A 19,278-nucleotide genomic window follows, 5' to 3' on the forward strand; every position below is an offset into this window, starting at 1 on the left:
TCGACCCGAAACGTCAGCTTTCCTGATGCTGCTTGGCCTGCTGTGTTCATCCAGGTCTACATCTTGTTATCTCAGATTCTCCAGCATCGGCAGCTCCTACTATCTCTCTAAAAAGATGAGGAAATGCTTTTAAAAACCAAATAAATTGATCATTCTTTACTGTGGGTCACTATATATTCATGATTAAGACAGACTTTTGAAATTAAATAGATAATTCTTACCAGTATTATCTGCAAAGTAATTCAGAGAGGATTCAATTGCATTGAAGAAGCCGTCAATGACCATTTCATCAATGTAGTCAACGTATGCCTTCCAGTCACTCGAAGCTTCATCTGCTTCAAACAGACGCAGATTTTCCTGATGATTATAAAAGTATTATTTTAAAAGGCAAATCAAAATATTCCGTGTTTGACATGAATAAATCTGTTATCACAACTTGATATATTCCTAAAGCCATAATCTAACAATGAAATGAAAACAAAGCATATTGCATTATTCACATCCAAATCCAGTGTGATTGTTGGATGTAACGCTGGATGTAATGTGGTCATGCTGAGAAGATACTTTCATCGCAGAGAACAACCAACTCAATATGAAAGGAGAAGCTGAGATTCCAGAAGAATCAGGCTCTGAGGGACTTCACTCACTTCTGAATCCTTTTGTTAAGTCCCATCTTAGTCAACATCCCAGTGTTAAAACTGCTAAGGCATTTCTAAACACCTTGCTCTCCTTTAAACAAGGCTCGCCTTGTTCTGTGGAGCACCCTGTCTTCTTCCACAGTCCTGCTGGCTGTTTTCCCCCATGAGAAGCTTGGTCTGCATGTTTAAAACAGTCCTGCCCGTGCTGCCTACTTCGGCCTCAACGCAGGGTTCAGCTAGCAGTCAGAAAACAAACTCTAATCCTGCAGCAATGGACCACCCGGGAGAAGGAGGAAACCTGGAGACTCTTCAGTGCAGTTCCTTTAACAGGACCTTCCAAACATGCAACCACAAGGGCGGCAGATACATGGAAACAGTGCCACCTGCAAGTTCCCCTCCAAAACATTCACCAGCCTGACTGAGGACTTTATCAATGTATCCTTTACTGTCACGGTGTAAAAGTCCTGGAACTCCTTTGTAACAGCACTGTGGGTGCATTTACACATCAGAGACTGGAATAAACCAGGAAGATGGCTAACCATTACAGTTTCAAGTGTAATTGGGTGAAAAAGGTACTTAATCATGGCCTAACCAGCAATTCCAACATCCTTCAAAAAGATACATAATTCTTAATTGTCCATTGAATTTTGTAATTCCTGAAAGTCTAAACATAACAAAAACAGATCTAAAATTGCAGGCCAAAAAATGTCTGTAGTTATTATTAGATTATCAAGTACTAATGAATAAATGAACATGACTGAGCAGTGAAATGTGCAGAGATCCAGTGTGTCAGATGGCCAGAATGTGAAATACTCTACCACGTGGAATGACCAAAGAAAATGTTTTAGGCAGATTTAAGCTCTTAGATATGCACAGGGGTGAGAAAAGGCTCAAATGATATGTTGACACGGTGAGATGAACTCATGCGAAATGAGGCTGGTACAGTGCATAAGCACCAACAGTAGGTCAAGTGGCCAGTTTCTGTTCAGAATTCCATGCAAGATTTCTTTCCATTAGGTACCGTTTCAATTGTTCGGAAACAGTCCATGCTGGCATTAGGAACGATCTTTCATTTTCAGTTAATTACACGGAATTTAGTCAGATGGTTAACCTCAGGAATAGGACTCCGGTGGCAAATTTGCCAGCAGAAGTAAGCACTGCTTTTTTTGTAAATTTGTTCTTGGAAAGTAGGCTTCACTGTGCACACCTAAGGGTGGTAGCTTTATCATGGCTTTTGCCAATCAGCTCCTAAATTCTACAGATCTAGAAGAACCAACAAAACAAAATTTAGAAATAAACAAACTGTAGGTCCATTTTGAAGTAGGTAAAGATGGGTCAGACCAGAATGTTTCATTAGCACATCTAGGAAATAAGTGGAAGGTGCCCTATTAAGAGAAAGAGTTAGGCTGCTAGCTGTAATTCCTTGGTACCACTTTTCTCTATTTTATCACCGCTATCTTTTCTCTGGACTCTCCTCTTTCTTCAGCTCCCTACAAACTTTCAGCCACTTACTGGATGAACAGTATTTTGCCAATATCTCTCTTCAAGATGACCCTGAAGTGAATTTTGGAGAAATTTTCAAGTACAGCTGTGAGGAGAAAGTTAGTATTTGAAGAGAAACCTAATTAAAATGGTTGGGATGAAAAATTGACAGCATCCAAAACTGATAACTTAAATATACCAGATACTATTTCTTTGTTTTTAATTTCAATTCAATTCAAGTTTCAATTGTTTCTGGACCACGTCTCATTGTATGAAGGTGTTACCGAGCAGTCGTAATACAACTTGTAGTTCCAGGAATTCAGAATGAACCATGAAATAAACAGCTTCCATTGGCTCTGTACAGTGTCTTACTTAAATATAACTTAGTGCTCAGAATATTCAAAATGAATAATGGGGTTCTAACATCTTACTTATAAGCATTTACTTGACATTATTTGACATATTCTATAATGAACGTTGAGAGGAGGTCTATTAAAATATTCACAGCGCATAAACTAAGATTAAATAGTCCACAAGCTCCATTTGAAAGACTTTATCGCCCATTCTGTTAAATTGGGCTAGAGATCTGATCTTACTGTACCTTCACCAATGAGTGGATCTTTTCACCAGTTTGTTGAATTACACTGTAGCGCTTTTCAAGTCTTTCGTTCTTGTCATCCAGATTGAGAAGGGCATCCTTTTTCCCTTCCTTCCTCTCGAACAGGGGAGATACCCATGTCTTCATAATATTCAGTATTGCAGAGATATTGTCTTTTGCTTTTTGCACTCGGCTCTCCAAGTCATGAACCATATCTCGGACTGCTTGGATGTAATCCCAGACCCCTTACAAAATATGAACAAGAATGTGTTAAGCAGAATGGATTGCTGATGTATTCTTATTTATTAGGTTTGTTCGATGATAAGGCTCAATCCATCTCGATTTTCACCTATTAGTGGTGTGGAATAATAATTAGCAAGCTAAGGTTTTTTTTAATTCATTACTATTATTCATTGTTAAGTCTCAACATGCCACAGTCAAACTCTGGTCAGTTTCTGATCAATTTTACTGAAATGGTTATTAATCTTAAGGGAATGCTATCTCAGTAGTCTGATGGAACAAAACATCTGTATTAGAGGTTTTGATAGGAAAAGTTGGCTCCCAGAAGAAATGCAAGGTAATCAACTTTTCAACAGATTAGCAGAAACTTTATGACTAGGGTTCAAATGATATGCAAGAAACTGCAGAATGACAAGATTCAAGTCTTTCCCTAAATAGCTCCCCCTCCCATAATCAAATACTAGAACATCCCTGTAAAGCTCAGCTTTCTATCAGTTTCCCATTCACTCTTAGAAATTCTCTTCCCTGGCAGACATTAGCACTTCTTAAAAGTCTCAACCCTTCCTTCCCCAATGGCATTGAAAATGGAACAAGCTTTGAAATTTCCAACACATTTCAAAAAGTACCATCTTTTCCAGGATAACAGAACATTCGTAGAATCACTAAATCCCCAAATCCCCACAGGGTGAAAAGCAGGCCATTCGGTCCATTGAGTCCACACCGACCCTCCAAATAGCATCTCACTCCTCCCACCTTACCCCCATAACCCTGCATTTCCCCTGGCTAATCCACCTAACCTGCACATCTTTGGACTGTGTCGGGATTCTGGAGCACCCAGAGGAAACCCATGCAGATATGGGGAGAATGCGCAAACTCCATACAGACAATTGCCTGATGCTGGAATCAAACCCGGGTTCCTGACGCTGTGAGGCATCAGTGTTAACCACTGAGCCATTGTGCCACCCCATAGGAATATAACAGACAAAAACAGTAGGCCATTCAGTCCCTCAAGCCTGTCCCACCATTCAACAAGATCATGGCTGATCTGTTCCAGGCCTCAACTCTTCTTTCAGGCCAGCTCCTCATAGCTGTCAACTCCTCAATATTTGAAAAATCTACTTCAAATATTTTCAGTGATCTAGCTTTCTCAACTTTCTGGGGTAGAGAACTCCAAACATTCACTACCTTCTCAGAGAAGAAATCGCTTCGCAACTGATTTTGAAATGAGTGTTGCTTGTGACCAAGACCACCAGGTTGAGATTCCCCCATTTGTGTTAAAATATTCTCAACACTTACCCTGTCAAGTCCCCTCAGAACCTTTTGTGTTTCATTAAGATCAGCCCTGATTCATCAAAATATCTAATGAATAAAGGCCAAAATGGTTTAGCTGCTCTTGAGAAGTCAATCCTTTCATCTCAGGAATCAGCCCAGTGAATCTCTTCTGAGATCCCTCCAATGCCAGTATATCTTTTTAGAGATATGGGAACTGAAACTTTTCGGACCATTCCAGGTGTGAGCTCATCAACAGCCTGGACAAGAAGACTTCCCTGTTTTAAACTCCAACTCCTGGTAATGAAGGCCAATATTGCATTTGCCTTAATTACTTGCTGTATTTGCATGCTGACTTTTTGTCTTTCAGACATAGAACACTCAAATCCCCCTGGTTGTACTTTTTTTGGAGTCTCTCTCCATTTAAATAATATTCTGCCCTTTTGATTCTTCCTACTAAAGTACCTAATATCACACTTTCCTACATTCGGCACCATCTGCCAAAATTTTGCCACTCACTCAACCTATTTGTATCCCCTTGCAGATTCCTTTTGTTCTCATCACAACATGGGTCTCCCTCCTGCTTTGGCATCAATAGCAAATTTAGATGCGTTATACCCTGCCCCCTCTTCTAATTCATTAAATCATGCAGTAAATAACACTGGCACTCCACCAGTTATAGCTATCCAACCAAGCTTTTCCAGTTATGCTCTGCTGGTTCCCATTCATCTGGCCTACAGTTCAGTTTTTGATTGGTTACTCTCCTTAGCCACCTTCATTAACCATGTGTGGTTCATCCTTCTCACTGAGTCCTCCTTTACAACTCAATCAATTTTTGTTGGGTGTTAGGAAATATCTGTTTAAATGTTTCCAACAAGTCATCGACTGATATTCCCCTAGATCTATTTTCCCAGCCCACTTTAGAAAACTCTTTCTTCATCCCTCTGTAATTGCACTGAACGAAGTTGAACACACTGAGTTGAGACCCAAGTTGCTCTTCCTCAAACTGAATTTTAAATTATACCACAGTGAGATTACCAACCCCAGAGGAACCTTAACTATGAGATCTTTTTTAAGCCTAACTTATTATTAGATCTAAAATAGCCTGGTTCTGGGTCGGTTCTGCAAAATATTCCGCTGAGAAGCAATGTTTGCAATCAATATGAAGATTATGACAATTGAAGCCACCTTCTGACACACCTTTTATTTGTTAATTTATACTGTGTCCTACAGTGAAGCAATTCTTTGAGGGTCCATCCAATGACTTTCTTTCCTTTGCTTTTCCTTATTTTGACCCAAACCAATTCCACAGTTTGATCTTTTGCACCTATATTGCTACTTACTACATCACCAATACCCTCCTTTATGAACAAAGCTATCCCATCTCCTTTTCACCTATTCTTCTAGAACATTGAATATCCTTGAATACAGAGTTCCCAGCCTTGGTCACTTTGTAATTACATCCTCATAGTCACTATGAAGTCATATTCTTTAATTTCTACTTGTACTGTCAACTTATCCATTTTTCTACAAATTATGCAACAGTTCAGCAAAATTTGGGATTTGTCCATGACATGGCGCCTTCGATGATGCCTATGGTACATTTGAAGATGGGCATAAGTTAATTTATTACCTTCGTTCTTCCAGTTCAGAGACTCTTCTGCCTCCTTTAGTTTGGAGTCAATTTGTTTCACCTGTTTCTCTATGAGGGGAAATTCCACCCCTAAGACAGATGCTCGGACCTTGTTGTACCAGTTTGCTGTCAGCTCCAATGTGGCTACATATTTTCGGTATGATTCTTTCATGGCGTAGATCTCAGCAGCAGTGTCAGGAACGTTTACAGTGCGACGTGCCTCTAAGTATTTAACTTCTCGTAAGACAGAAACCAGCTGTAAATTATAGAACAGCCAAGTTGGAACAGAAAGGTAATGCACCTGACTGGTAACATTTTTTTCCCCCAGTTAGGCCTCTCCCTGGACAATTGTTTAGAGACAAAAAAAAACTGCAAATGCTGGAATCAAGGGAGACAAACAGGAGGCTAGAAGAACACAGCAAGCAAGGCAGCCTCTGGAGGAAAGGAGCAATCAACATTTTGGGTATTACCCTTCTTCAGGGCTAGATGTTGGGGTAGGGGGAACTGCAGATAAAGGTGGGAGGTGAGGGATCGAGGTGGAATGGCAGTGATAGGTGGACACTGGTGATACATATGACCTGGTTGGTGAACAGGAGAGACGAATCTGGTTGGTGGCTGGAAGGGAGGGTCAGAAGATGGGATAGAAGGGAGGAGTTGGGGCTGGAAGTGGAGGCGGGGGATGCATGGGAAGGTTATTTGAATTTGGAGAACTCAATGTTGAGTCCTCGGGGCTGTCGGGTGCCCGGGGGAAGATAAGGTGTTGTCCTTCAAATTTGCGTTCCAAGTCGCTGTGACACTGGAGGAGGCTACGGACGGACATATCGATGGGGGAGTTGGGCAGGGAGTGGAAATGGGCGGTGACCGGGAAGTTATGTTGACCGTTATAGGGCAGGCAAAGATGCTCAGCAAAACACTCACCTAGTCTATGTTTGGTCTCATGGACATAAAGAAGACCACAGTGGGAGCACCGGATGCAATAGACTGGGTTGGAGGAGATGCAGGTGAAGCTCTGTCTCACTTGGAAAGGCTGTTTAGGGCCTTCAATGGAGGTAAGGAAGGTGGTGTGTTGCATCTTTTATGGTTACAGGGGAAGGTACCAGGTGGGTTGGAGTGGTTGGTGGGGAGTGTGGCGCGAACTAAGGAGTAGCGAAGGGAATGGTCCTTGCGGAAGACAGAGAGGGGTGGGGAGTGGAAGGTGTTCCGGGTGCTGGGGTCTAATTCAGTTGGCAGAAGTGTTTGAGGATGATACATTGGATGCGGAAGCTAGCGGGGTGGAAAGTGAGGACAAGGGGGACCCTATCTTCATTATTGTTTTGGGGGGAGGGGGGGGGGGGGTTAAGAGCTGTGGAGCAGGGAATTGAGGAGGCGCGGTGGAGGGCTGTCTGGATGACTGAGGGGGGAAAAGGAACGTCGTTTTAAAAAGGGATGCTTGGGAGTGGAACGTCTCTTTGTCAGAGCAGATGCGATGGAGATGGAGGAATTGGAAAAACGGGATGGAGATTTTGTAGGATGCAGGGATGCCAGAAATGGATCTGGGATGCTTGGGAGCAGAACGTTGCCTCATCAGAGTCTGGGATGCATGGGAGTGGAAATTTCTGGCGACAGTTTATGGACCAACATTTGCTATAAACCCACAGACTCACGTAGCTACCTAGACTACACCTCCTCCCACCCTGTATCCAGCAAAAACTCTATCCCACTTTCGCCATTTCTCCTTCTCTGTCATATCTGCTCTGACAAGGAGACGTTCCACTCCCAAGCATCCTGGATGTCCGCCTTTTTCAAACAACGCTCTCTTCCCCCCTCTGTCATCCAGATAGCCCTCCACCGTGCCTCCTCCATTCCCCACTCTACAGTTCTTAACTACTCCCCCCTTGAAACATAATAAAAGATCCCCCTCGTCCTCACTTTCCACCACAACCGCCTGGCTTGCTGGGTTATTCCAAACTCCTGTTTGTCTATCCTGGAGAATTGTGTTTGCAACAGGAACAGCTTTATTTCTTTATTTTCTACTTAAAACTAAGAAGGTCTGCAATGTGTAACTTTTAACCTTACTTCATATGTTTTACACTATACTATAATTACTGAAATGTTTAACTCTTAACTTTGTTCTTTCTTTCTACCTTGTTCTTAAGATTCTGTAGCTAAGATGGAGCCTTGTGTGGTGACATTATACCCTTTTCACCGTACTCATGTACTTTCGCACTTGAGTACACATGACAATAAAAATCAAAACCAAAACTTGATGAAGGCAGCATAGTTTTAAATCAATGCAAAATGATACGAATTTCACATTAGTCTGACATGACTTCTGGTGCTGAAGTATATTGGAGATGAAGGCTGCTCATAATTCCATGCAGATTATTGCAGTTGTATTTTACATTGTCAGTCCTCTCATGAAGCTGTCAGATCAGAGTCACATTTACCCTCTCCTACACTGACACAAACTATCAACCCATATGGATATGAAAAACTGTCAAGAGGGTGGTACAGTGCAGCAATGCGTTGCAGAATAGCAGAACCTAGGTTTAAACTTGTGAATTCAGTGGTGAACTTTTCAGGTCTTAGTATCATTGTTGGGAGCTTGAAGTGATCATTACAGCTCAGCCTCTTTCTGATTAGGAAGGAAGAGAAACTTAAAACATCCCCTCGCAACCCATGATGTCCAATCCCTCAATACTATCTGGAGAGTATAGGAGTTTCCCTTCAGTGAATCCTCCAGCACAGTGTAACAAGTGGTCACAAAAATAAAAAAAGCCTTTGTCCCCGCCGGAAGCACAGGGTCAGAGATAACATCTGTCCACATCTGTCCCCATTCAGCTTAGATGCAGGCCTTGATGGATGCGTCTGCTGCTTATCTTTGTACATGTGCAAGTGTCACCAACTTATCTATATCCTAAGGTCAGATATACTGAAGCCCCCATTGCTGCTTGAGACCAACACTGTCCCTACTAAAGTCTCCACTCATGCTCTTAAGCTGCTGCAAACTGACCCACTTGTTGGTGCAATGGTCTCCTTTGACAAAAATGAGCGATCATCTTGTTGAAATATATGAGATTCTGAGGGGACTTGGCAGGGTAGGTACTAAGATGATCATTCCTCTTGAAGGGGTGTCTAGAACAAGGGGCGTCTAGAACAAGGGGCACAGTTTAACGACAGACAAGGTTGTTCGTTGATGAAATTCTCTTCCACAGAGAGAAGTGGAAGTTGGGTTATGGAAAATATTCAAAGGTGAGTTAGACTAATGTTTGACTGACAAAGGAGTTCCAGGAAAAGAAAGTGTTTTTAAAACCACAATGAAATCAACTTTGATCTTGTTGAATGGGGGAGTCAGGCCAGTGGGCCAAAAGGTCTATTCACATCTCTTCTGGTCTTATTTATGTCCCTAGATACACAGATGAATTGGAGAGGGAAATAAGAAAGGAAAGTAAGAGCAATGAGGAGGAGGGAAACTTGAGAAAGTGGGCAGGGAGGAATGTTGGAGAATGAGGAGTTTGGAGAAGTAGAATGACATACTCAAAGAACATAAATAGCATAAATCCAAATAGTGAGAAAATGGATTGAGTGTAGGGTGTAATATTTAATCATGATTCTGCACCACTCAACTGTGATATATTAAGACATGATCTATTCATCAGTTGTGACTCACAAATCCAGCCCACTGCTTCAAAAGGCGAACCAACTCCAGACCTAGGACACTCACAAACTTCCACTGATAAACACAGAGCGAATAAAGTTATAAAAACAAAGCATGGAACAACTCAGCAGATCTGGAGCATCTGTAATGAGAGAAACAGAGTTTACATTTCGAGTCCAATATTTGGAGTGAATAATGTTGTTAGCCTTCTTGAGTAAAAATAAGAAAAAGATGTTTTAAGATAAGTAATTTTAAAGATCAAATATAGTCTTGAGATTCAGCGAAGGGTTGGGTTATCTGTAGTACACTTACAGCTACCAATGATTCTACAGTGTTGCTTGATAGACTGTTAGTCCTATATGACCAGGGTAGGGATGATAATAGAAACAATTAGAGTCCATCCCACTAAGACTGAGGCTGTTTTGTGAAGCCAGGTTAATCTTTTCTTAAAATTTCCATTATTATAAATGTTATTATTTTGAATTGGATCCCTTAAGAATCTGGAGATTTGTCAGATCATAGTATAGGCATACAGGCAGATTGTTGAACTGACTGTTTTACTTTCTGTGACCTTCACTCTTCCAATTACCTAATGTCAGATTGGATTCATAACTAAAACACAAGTTTAAACAAGAGCAATAACTGCACAACAATCAATGTCGAGGAGGAACAATAGCCCTCCCTTCCCTAATATATGACGTTGCTTTATGAATGTCCCAAAACAGAGGAAATCTACAAACAATAGTCAATACAGGCTTGATATAGCTCAAGTCAAGTTGACAGTGCAGCTTCTCTCACCCCTAAAGTTGTCTGAACACAAAAAAAACTTAGAAACTCCCAAAGATCCAGTGTGCTACCACCATCCTCATATTATGCTTAGTAAAATTGCCTCCAGATTGCAAGTCAGCAGTGTGGTGATGTGGGTCCTTATGCAATGGAAACTGAGATTAAAATTTGCACATTTTGTTTTGTACAAGATCTGCAGCAACGAGAAGAGATTTTTGGCTGTTTATTTGATCTAGATTCGGACTCACTAAATTTACAGTGTTTATTCACTGCACCACCTTATTGTTTCCAACCAGCATTTCCTATAAAACATTGTACATCAGAATACTGCTGCAGCTGCATTATTGGTTGAGAATTCTACACACATAAATTAAAAAAAACATTGGAAAATATTTGGCAACAGCTGCACCCAAATGCAACAAGTGACACGCTCTACATAAATTTAATTTACCTGAGGATCAAAATTCACTGAGATCAGTTTTGTTTCTGGATCTCGTTTGAGGAGAGGTTGAGTGAGATTATATTGAGACTTTTCAGCAACTGTGTCAGACCATTTTAAGTACAGATTTTCTTCATACCTTAAAAAAAAATTCAAGAGATTTCAACATGAGAGCAAGCACATGTGGGAAGATAAATTTCTTAAGCTGGCATCTATTCAACAGATTCAGCATTAGTACAAATATCTCAAGAAACATTGAAAATTAGTGAACTAGTTTTAACAGCTAATTGTACTATTTTACTCAGCCATGTTAAATAAGCAGACAATAGATGTTCAATAACACTGCCACCTGCATGACTTATAGTTCAGACATTTATTAGCTGTGGCTCAGTGGCCGTCTCACCTCTGAGTCGTTGTGTGTACGTGTCAAGTCTCACTCCAGGAGCTTAGCACAAAAGTCAAAGCTGACACACAAGTACAGCACTGAGGGAGCATCACAACACTGTACCTGCTGTCTGTGAGACAAGACACTAATTGCAGATGTATACTCTGATCTCAGGTGGATGCAAAAGATCCCACAACTTTATCCAAAGAACAGCCAGAGAGTTCTAACTGGAGTCCTGCCCAGCATTTAACACACAAGCTACACCACAAAAACAGATTATCTACCCACTGCTGTTTAGAAGAGCTTGCTGTGAGCAAACTGATTGTTGCATTTTTTCTATTGCAATGGTGACCACACTGCCAAAGCATTAAAGTACCACATAAATATAAGACTTTCTTCTTTGGTCTAATGGAGCATCAAATCATCTTTTTAGGGTGTGTCAAATAAATTAAATATTAAAATCTAAATTAGATATCCAAACAAGATTTCTGGTACAGTAACAACACCAACGTGTACTTAAATAGTGCCTTTAATGTATTAAAGCATCCCAAGGTACTGCCAGAACATATTGTAAAACAAAATATAACAAAGCTACATCAGATGACCAAAAGCCTGATCAAAGAAGTAACTTAAAGTTTCTTAAAGGAGGAAAGTGAGGTAGAGAGACAGAAAGCTATACGGAAGGAATTTCAGAGCTTAGGGTACTGAAGACACTAGGCAGTTGAAGATACATCCACCAACAGTGGAGCCATTGTAACTGGGGATGTGCTGGAGGCCAGATTTAGAGAAACATAGATATCTATAATGGTTGTGGAGTTGGAAGAGAATATAGAAATAGGGTGCAGCAAGTTATGAATCAATTTATAAACAAGGATGGATATTTTAAAATCAAGTTGGTTTTTAACCAGAAACCCAGTGTAGATCAGCAAGCAGAGGAGGGAGAGGGAAAGAAGATGGATGACACAGACAGGGGAGGCTTATGAAGGCCAAATGTTGACACCCAGCTTGGAGTGTGCTGGAAGAGTTTAAGATGAGAGGAAACAAAGGCAGAGATACAGGTTTCAGCAGCAGATAAGCTGAGATGGGACAAAGTTAAGTAATGATGTGGAGGCTGAAATTGTGGGTTCTCGTGAATGCACACATAGGCGATCAGAGATTCAGCTACGGATGAAATGTGACACCAAAGTTGTGAACAAATAGAATTGATCTCTGTTGGTTACCCACAAAATGGAATGGAGTCAATAGTTAGGGAATGAAGTTTGGAGGAGCACAGGGGCCAGAAACAATGTGAATAGATATTCATGCCTGTGAATTCACTCTTCAGTGAATGTCAATAACATGCTCCTGAGACTGATTAGGAACCCTGTAGTTGTATCATGGGAATGCTTTACTCTTCTATCAACATGGAAGGTGGCAGCACTGACTGTGGCCAATACTGAGGGAGCTAATGGTTGGCAACTGCTGGAATGATTAATCCTTCAGATTGTACTGTGGAGTCCTTAATAAGGAATTAATGTGGGATGTTGCGGTTCTTCCAAACAATACGACTTGAACATTGAGCTCAGAGGTACGATGGTCAGGTAAGCCTGGATCAGTATGTCCTTGTCAATGTAGCAGTTTTAATCTCTGGAGTTTGCATATTCACAGCACAGATGTGGTTGCACAACATTTGCAAGCACTAGAAAATAAGGCATTAATATGGAGCCTGGAGATGCAGCCTGGTCCATGAGCTGGGTGTATGACCCTCAGTGCAGTGTCCTCACAGCAGCTTTACAAAGACAGTATTTGGTGTAGCCGGAGGGGGAACATTGAAGTGCAGAAACATATTATAATTGGATCACAGATGTGCCCTGAGCGTCTTTCAGGATCTGGCATTGATGTCCGTGGAAGTGGATTGCACGTGAATGATGCCGATAGAACATTTCCTAAGATGTTGGTGCCTGGTGTCCAATATAGATCCCCCTTAACTGTCAACTCCCCACTGCCAAGTGAGAAATTGCCTCAATGTCCTGCTTAAAAGATGCAGCAAGTTGTTCCCGACATTTGAGATGGGCCTTACCAGACTTCCGGTAATTACAAGCATAGAGTCATAAAGTCATACTGCACATAAACAGACCCTTCAACCCAACTCATCTATGCTGACCTGGTTTCCTAAACTGAACTAGTCCCATTTGCCTGCATTTGGCCCTTAGCCCTCCATACTTTTCCTATCCATGCTCCTGTCCAAATGTCTTTAAATGTTGTAATGGTTCTCTCACCTCTAACACTTCCTCTGGCAGCTCTCTCCATATACACACCACCCTCTGCATGAAAAAGCTGCCCCTCAGGTCCCTTTTAATTCTTTCCCCTTTAACCTTAAATCTATGCCCTTCTGATTTGGACTCTCCTACCCTGGGGAAAAGACCTTCGCTATTCACCTTATCTATGCCCCTCATGATTTTATAAACCTCTATAAGGTCACACCTACATATTCTGCCACAAATCTCAACAAAGACCCCGAATCTCAAGCCCCCATAAGATCCTGTCCTTCGGTTTAAAACTCACAGCCAAAGTTAATGGCTGAAAGTCCTCTCTCCTCTTTGACAGTCTCTCATTATCAAGGATGACCTTCGTTTCACTCTGATTCAATGAGTTTTGAGATGGCTTATAAGCTCAAAGTATGACCTGCAGACTCTGCCACATGTTGAACAGATGGCAATTAAAGGTTCAGGTACATTAACAGTTGAGAGGTTTGTGCACTCTCTCTGACTCCTCTATTCTACCTCAGCACATTCCCAACCAAGTCTCAAGATATGTCTGGCTCTTTCATGAATGAACCATCTTCATTTCTATCAATTGCAAGTCTGGGTTTCCCATGAACCAACAGAGGTGTTTGACCTCTTCAAGAATACCGTGAAATCATCCCAAAAGCTGTTGTCTCCCTCAGAGCCTTCTGCCATGACTGAGTTCCAAGCAGAAGCAAAAACAAAGTTGCTGGAAAAGCTCAGCAGGTCTGGCAGCATCTGTGATGGAGAAAACATAGTTAACGTTTCGGATCCGGTGACCCTTCCTCAGAACTGATGGTGGCTGGGAAAACATCAGTTTATATGCAGCAAATAGGGAGGTGAGTGGGGTAGGGAGTAAACGATAGGATTGAGCCCAAAGAGAGAAAAAGACAGTTGGACAGACAAAGGAGTTGCTAGCGATCAGGCTGGGAGGGTGAGTAGTTGTTAATGGGGACTGTTAGTGACTAACAACAGGGGGTGTGTAGTGGCAGGCTATGTAGTAACAAGGCCTGGTGTGTGGGGTGGGGGGCTGGGACATGGGAGAGTTTAGGCCCTAAAATTATTGAACTCAATATTGAGTCCGGAGGGCTCGGTTTTGGTTTTCCAAGCAGAAGAGTTACTTTGGAGGAGTTATGGTGTCAGGTATATAAATGACATTTCCAGTTTGGCCGAGCTGGCTTTAATAATTAGCATTTTGACACTGGGAGAGTTAGCTTGGGAGAGGATGCTGCTGTTGGGAGTGTTTTCTTGGATCCTGCAAAGATGTCACTGGTGGTACTTCTTCAGTTCTTCACAGTAGATTGGCCTAGTCTCTGAATCATAAAGGCACTGTCCAATAAATGATGATTTTAGTCTGGAGTGGAAAGCAGCTGAAAATATAACCAGCATCTGTACAGTGTGGGTGATCTAGCACACAGGAACATGGAGATGAAAAGAAAAGACTACCCACAGATAATCTGGGGAAGGGAAAACGTTACCAGAATGGGATTAATCATGAGCAAGATAAACCCAGGCAATGATATTAGTATATCCGGAAACAGATCATATCTAACAAAACTGATTTAATTTTTGAGAAGTCAATAGCCCTCATAAGACTATATTCTTTGATTGTCAAAACAAGACTCTGAATAGGTGTCATACAATAAACTTCTGACAATGATTGAGTTCCTGTGGTATTAAAGGGCAGATTTTGGGTTGGTTATGGAATAGATTGTGTGCGCATGTACAGAAGGTCTTCACAAATGGCAATTTTTTTTTCTGCATGGGGCTCAATTACACATAGTTATGGCATCAATGCCAGGCTTGTGTGCACCCTATAGAATTGTAAGCATAAGGCCATTAAGCAGAAGAAAATCTTGTCACAGAAGACTTGCTGAAGTTTGGAAAAAATTGCTGCCTCGTGTAGTGAGTATTAATACACTGTACACACTGAAAAGAAAGATGAATGAGTTCCCAACTTGGCCAATATCACAGTTTGTTCATAAAATGTGGGCATCACCAACAGTTAAAAGTCAATCTCATTGCTGTAGATCTGGACTGTCATGTTGGCCAGAACAGGCAAGGATGACAGATTTCCTTCCCTATTAGTGAACGAGAAGGATATTTATAACAATCGACAGTAGTTACATGGTTACCAGGAGACTAGTTTTTTTTTTAATTCCAGATGTTTTTATTGAGTTCAAATTTCACCATCTGCCACATTGGGATTCAAGCCCATGTCCATAGAATATTAACCTGGGGCACTGGATTACCAGTCAAGACACTAAACACTTAACCACCACCTCTATCGACCGATCTCCCCTTCACCTTCACCTCCACCTCCCTGCAATTTATCTAGGATATGTATCACAGATACTTTTTCTGGAATGCATTTGATTGCTTCTGTGAGTCAGAGAAGGATTTCCTAGAGGCTTTTTTGCCCTTGTAATGGGCCTGATATTTTATGTGGAGATGCAATGAGGTTGCTGGTTGCGTTGACAGTGATGGGCAGTGGAGTGAGCCTTGTGGGTGCACCAGCTATTTTCTTCCTGCTTTTTTCATATATTTCCATGATAAAAAAGGGATCAGGGATTTGTGCTCCCACCCACCATCACAGCAACAGCAAAAATGCTGCCCTGTAGAAATATTCATTTTGGAAAATAAAATCTAAAATACGTGGAAGTGCAGAGAGAAAGATAGAGTGCACTGATGTTAAAGGGCTCTGATTTTAAAATAAGCCAAATAGTTGAAACTGAAATAAAAACAACAAATGTTGAACATGAACAGCAAGCCTGAATCAGTAAGGAGAAAATACAGACCATGGAGTAGAATTCAGGTTTAAAACTGCACTGAAAAAATTAAAATCAAAACATAACCTCTTCTGAAAACAATTTAAAATTGGATTTTTTGGTCAAAGAGATCAACTATTATCTCTTTCAAAAAACATATCTGAACACAGAACGCATTTGTAGTAACCAACTGAAGTGAACATAAAGATACTGTTATGCATCAAGCAAATCCAAGATTGTGTGTGGATGGATGCTTTTTAGGCATGTATAATGTAATTGACTAGAATCTTTCAAATTAGGCAAATACTTTTAATGCATAGCAGACTTTTAGTTATTTATGACTTAGTACCAGGTTTTACCACATGCATGATAATGTCTCCCATCTAAAGATCTGTGTTTGGGAAATTCCAGTCATCTGGAAATGTTTTGAGCTAAACCGAACAACTCTCAACATGATTTTCTCACCCTGCATTGAGACCGTAAATACAATAGATATTTATCAATAAATATTTATATCTACAATGCTATCTCATTCACACACTTGTGGTTAAGCGTCCTAATGTTATTTTTTTAAAATCCAGAAATAACTCAGTCCGAACTATCATAGCTCACGGCTAGTTGCTGGAAAATGTGCTCGTAGCATTCTGTAAAGAGATGATACAAAAGTGATTGGAAGTCATAGTTCTGAATGCGTGATTTGCCACCAAAACATTGATCATTTTCACACCACCGGCACTGCAGAATACCAAGAAAATACCCAGTTGGAAAATAAAGAAAAAGTTCAATAAAAAAACCTGTGTATCGAATATTGGAGGAAGGGGGAGAGAAAGTACTGTGGTTTTAGAGAGCCACCTAATGTTCACAAAATAGAAGTACAGCCATTACAAAGAAATCAGCCCTTGCATGCAGCCTGGAATATAAGTCAGGCCACAGCTGGTAGAATTTTGGCAGATTCCAAATTATTTCTGGATTCAAGTTTTCTAAATCTTCAACATAAGGGATCATTCCAAGAAAGGTAAAGATGAGGAAAACTCCTCAAACTAGAAAAGTATGAAGAATTGCTGTCATGGATCTTATTTGTTTCTTAAATCGACCCATAATTTTTGCCTCCACTGTTCTCCTTGGAATCCCTTTCACCCTGTTGCTTAATCCCTAGACCGAGAGAATTTATAACTTTTTTTTTAAACATACAACTGTCGCTCTAAACAGCTTTTCTGCCGATATGATCTTCTGTATACAACAGCATTCCCCGACATGTCTCCTCTGGCTGGCTCAAAAACTATTCTTTGCCAGTGTATAAAGTGGCTGAACACTCAGTATGGAGTTGAGGCTATTAAATTGCTAAGCACAATAGACCATATCCATTTCTTTAATCACTGCTAATTGAATAGTGTCAAGATCAGAAAGCAAATCAAGTCAAAGCTGAATGTTGTAATCATACTCCCAGAGAAATTACACATGACAGATTAGAAACAATTCAACTAGGTGAGAGACTAAGACATTTGTTATCAGTTTACCATATTGATCTCTCTGAGATTGTTTTTTATTCTTTCATGGGCTGTGGGTGTTGCTGCAAAGGCCAACATTTGTTGTTCAATCCTAATTGCTCTGGAATTGAGAGGTTTGCAGAAACATTTCAGAGGGCTTGATTTGATTTGATTTATTATTATTGCCACATGTATTTTGTTACAATTACAGTGAAAAGTGTTGTACAATGTCGCCACTTTCCAGTGCCATCTTGAAGCACAGAAAATAAAGACAGAAAATAAAGAGTCAATCACTTTGCTATGGGTCTGGATTAACAAGTGGATGGCAGATTTCATTCCCTCAAGGACATTAGAGAACTAGATAGTTTTTTTTACAATAATCTGCTATGGAGGAATTTTCACTTGTGTCTCCAAAGCATTAGCCTGGGTCTCAGGATTACTAGTCCAATGACAGTACCCAATCCTCCAGGATCTCCATAACCAATGCCATGCTTAGGAAATGCATAATTGCATCATGTTTAAATAAGGTAGAAATTATGGGGCAATTTTTCCTGTGTTTCTCATCATAGACTTGCACCAAAGTGGAGGTGGTGGTGTGTCATAGTTCACTCAGACTCTGTGTTGCTGTGGAAACATGCATTTTTGTACATGCATGTTGCAGTCTGGAACGGTGAATTATAATTGTAGAGGCTCCAACATTTATTCCATGACATGGCTCCCACTCTTACAGCCTGCCATGAGCAGACGTTGGAAGAATTTACTCCGTTTGATACTCAGTCTGTTTGGCTGCACACCTTCCTTGGTCATCAAGTCCTTGAGTAGGTCTTGAACCCAGAGCTTCAGGCTCAAAGGCAGGGATGCTACCAACTGCATTACAACAATACTTCCAATAGAAAGTATCACACAATAAAATAAAGATGCCTCAGAAAAGAAACTTTTGTTGTAAGTATAACAGTCAAAAGATGTTGTCATTTTGATAAACTCCTGGATAATTATCAGTCTCACAAACTCTGGTTACAAAGCATAATTGCATAGAATTGGGTCAACTATCCAAGTCATCCAATTGCAACATAACTATAAGCAATTCATCTAGTTCAATAAATCTTCATAGCTTACATGTTATAAAATTGTTTCAATGCATGAAGGCATGTTTTTAGAGAGCTACGTAATACTAAACAAAGACTATTACTTACATATCCAAAAGTTCTATCATCTCCTCATATTTCCGAATCATTTGTTTGCCTTCAGACGAGTCCATGCACCTGCAGAAATTCATTTACATGTTTACAACATTTGGAATGTAGCCAATTTTTCCCTTGTGTGTCCAGATTCAATAATAACATATGCAAGAGGACCCTGAAAAGGTTTGAAGGGATGTATAAATATGCAAACCAGTGCCATTCACTTGTTTCTATATATTTCCAAACCAGGGGCCAAGGTAGATTAAATGCAGGTACCTTTGCAAGCCCATTTTTCATAGAAGCATCAATAAGAGAATAACGCCCTAACAACTTTATTCTGATTCAGCTGGTCACCAGGAGAGAGATGGGGCGAGATAGTAGGAACTGCAGATGCTGGAGAATCTGAGATAACAAGGTGTAGAGCTGGATGAACACAGCAGGCCTAGCAGCATTAGAGGAGCAGGAAAGCTG

At 40.7% G+C, this 19,278-nt stretch overlaps 1 protein-coding gene across 1 annotated transcript in view; it reads right to left on the reverse strand.

Annotated features, from left to right (window-relative positions):
* LOC109910686 (dynein axonemal heavy chain 9-like) overlaps nucleotides 1-19,278 on the reverse strand; it is a 419,178-nt gene that overhangs the window by 344,663 nt on the left and 55,237 nt on the right. Inside the window, exons 11-15 of the mRNA XM_048611128.1 lie at nucleotides 18,820-18,888; nucleotides 10,735-10,861; nucleotides 5,861-6,116; nucleotides 2,722-2,963; nucleotides 222-357 (exon numbers count right to left, since the gene is read on the reverse strand). Coding sequence (XP_048467085.1) covers nucleotides 222-357; nucleotides 2,722-2,963; nucleotides 5,861-6,116; nucleotides 10,735-10,861; nucleotides 18,820-18,888 — 830 coding nt within the window. The remainder of the gene's footprint in view (nucleotides 1-221; nucleotides 358-2,721; nucleotides 2,964-5,860; nucleotides 6,117-10,734; nucleotides 10,862-18,819; nucleotides 18,889-19,278) is intronic.

The sequence above is a fragment of the Rhincodon typus genome, chromosome 23 (genome assembly GCF_021869965.1).
Source record: "Rhincodon typus isolate 14 chromosome 23, sRhiTyp1.1, whole genome shotgun sequence".
In the NCBI taxonomy this organism is placed as follows: Eukaryota; Metazoa; Chordata; class Chondrichthyes; order Orectolobiformes; family Rhincodontidae; genus Rhincodon; species Rhincodon typus.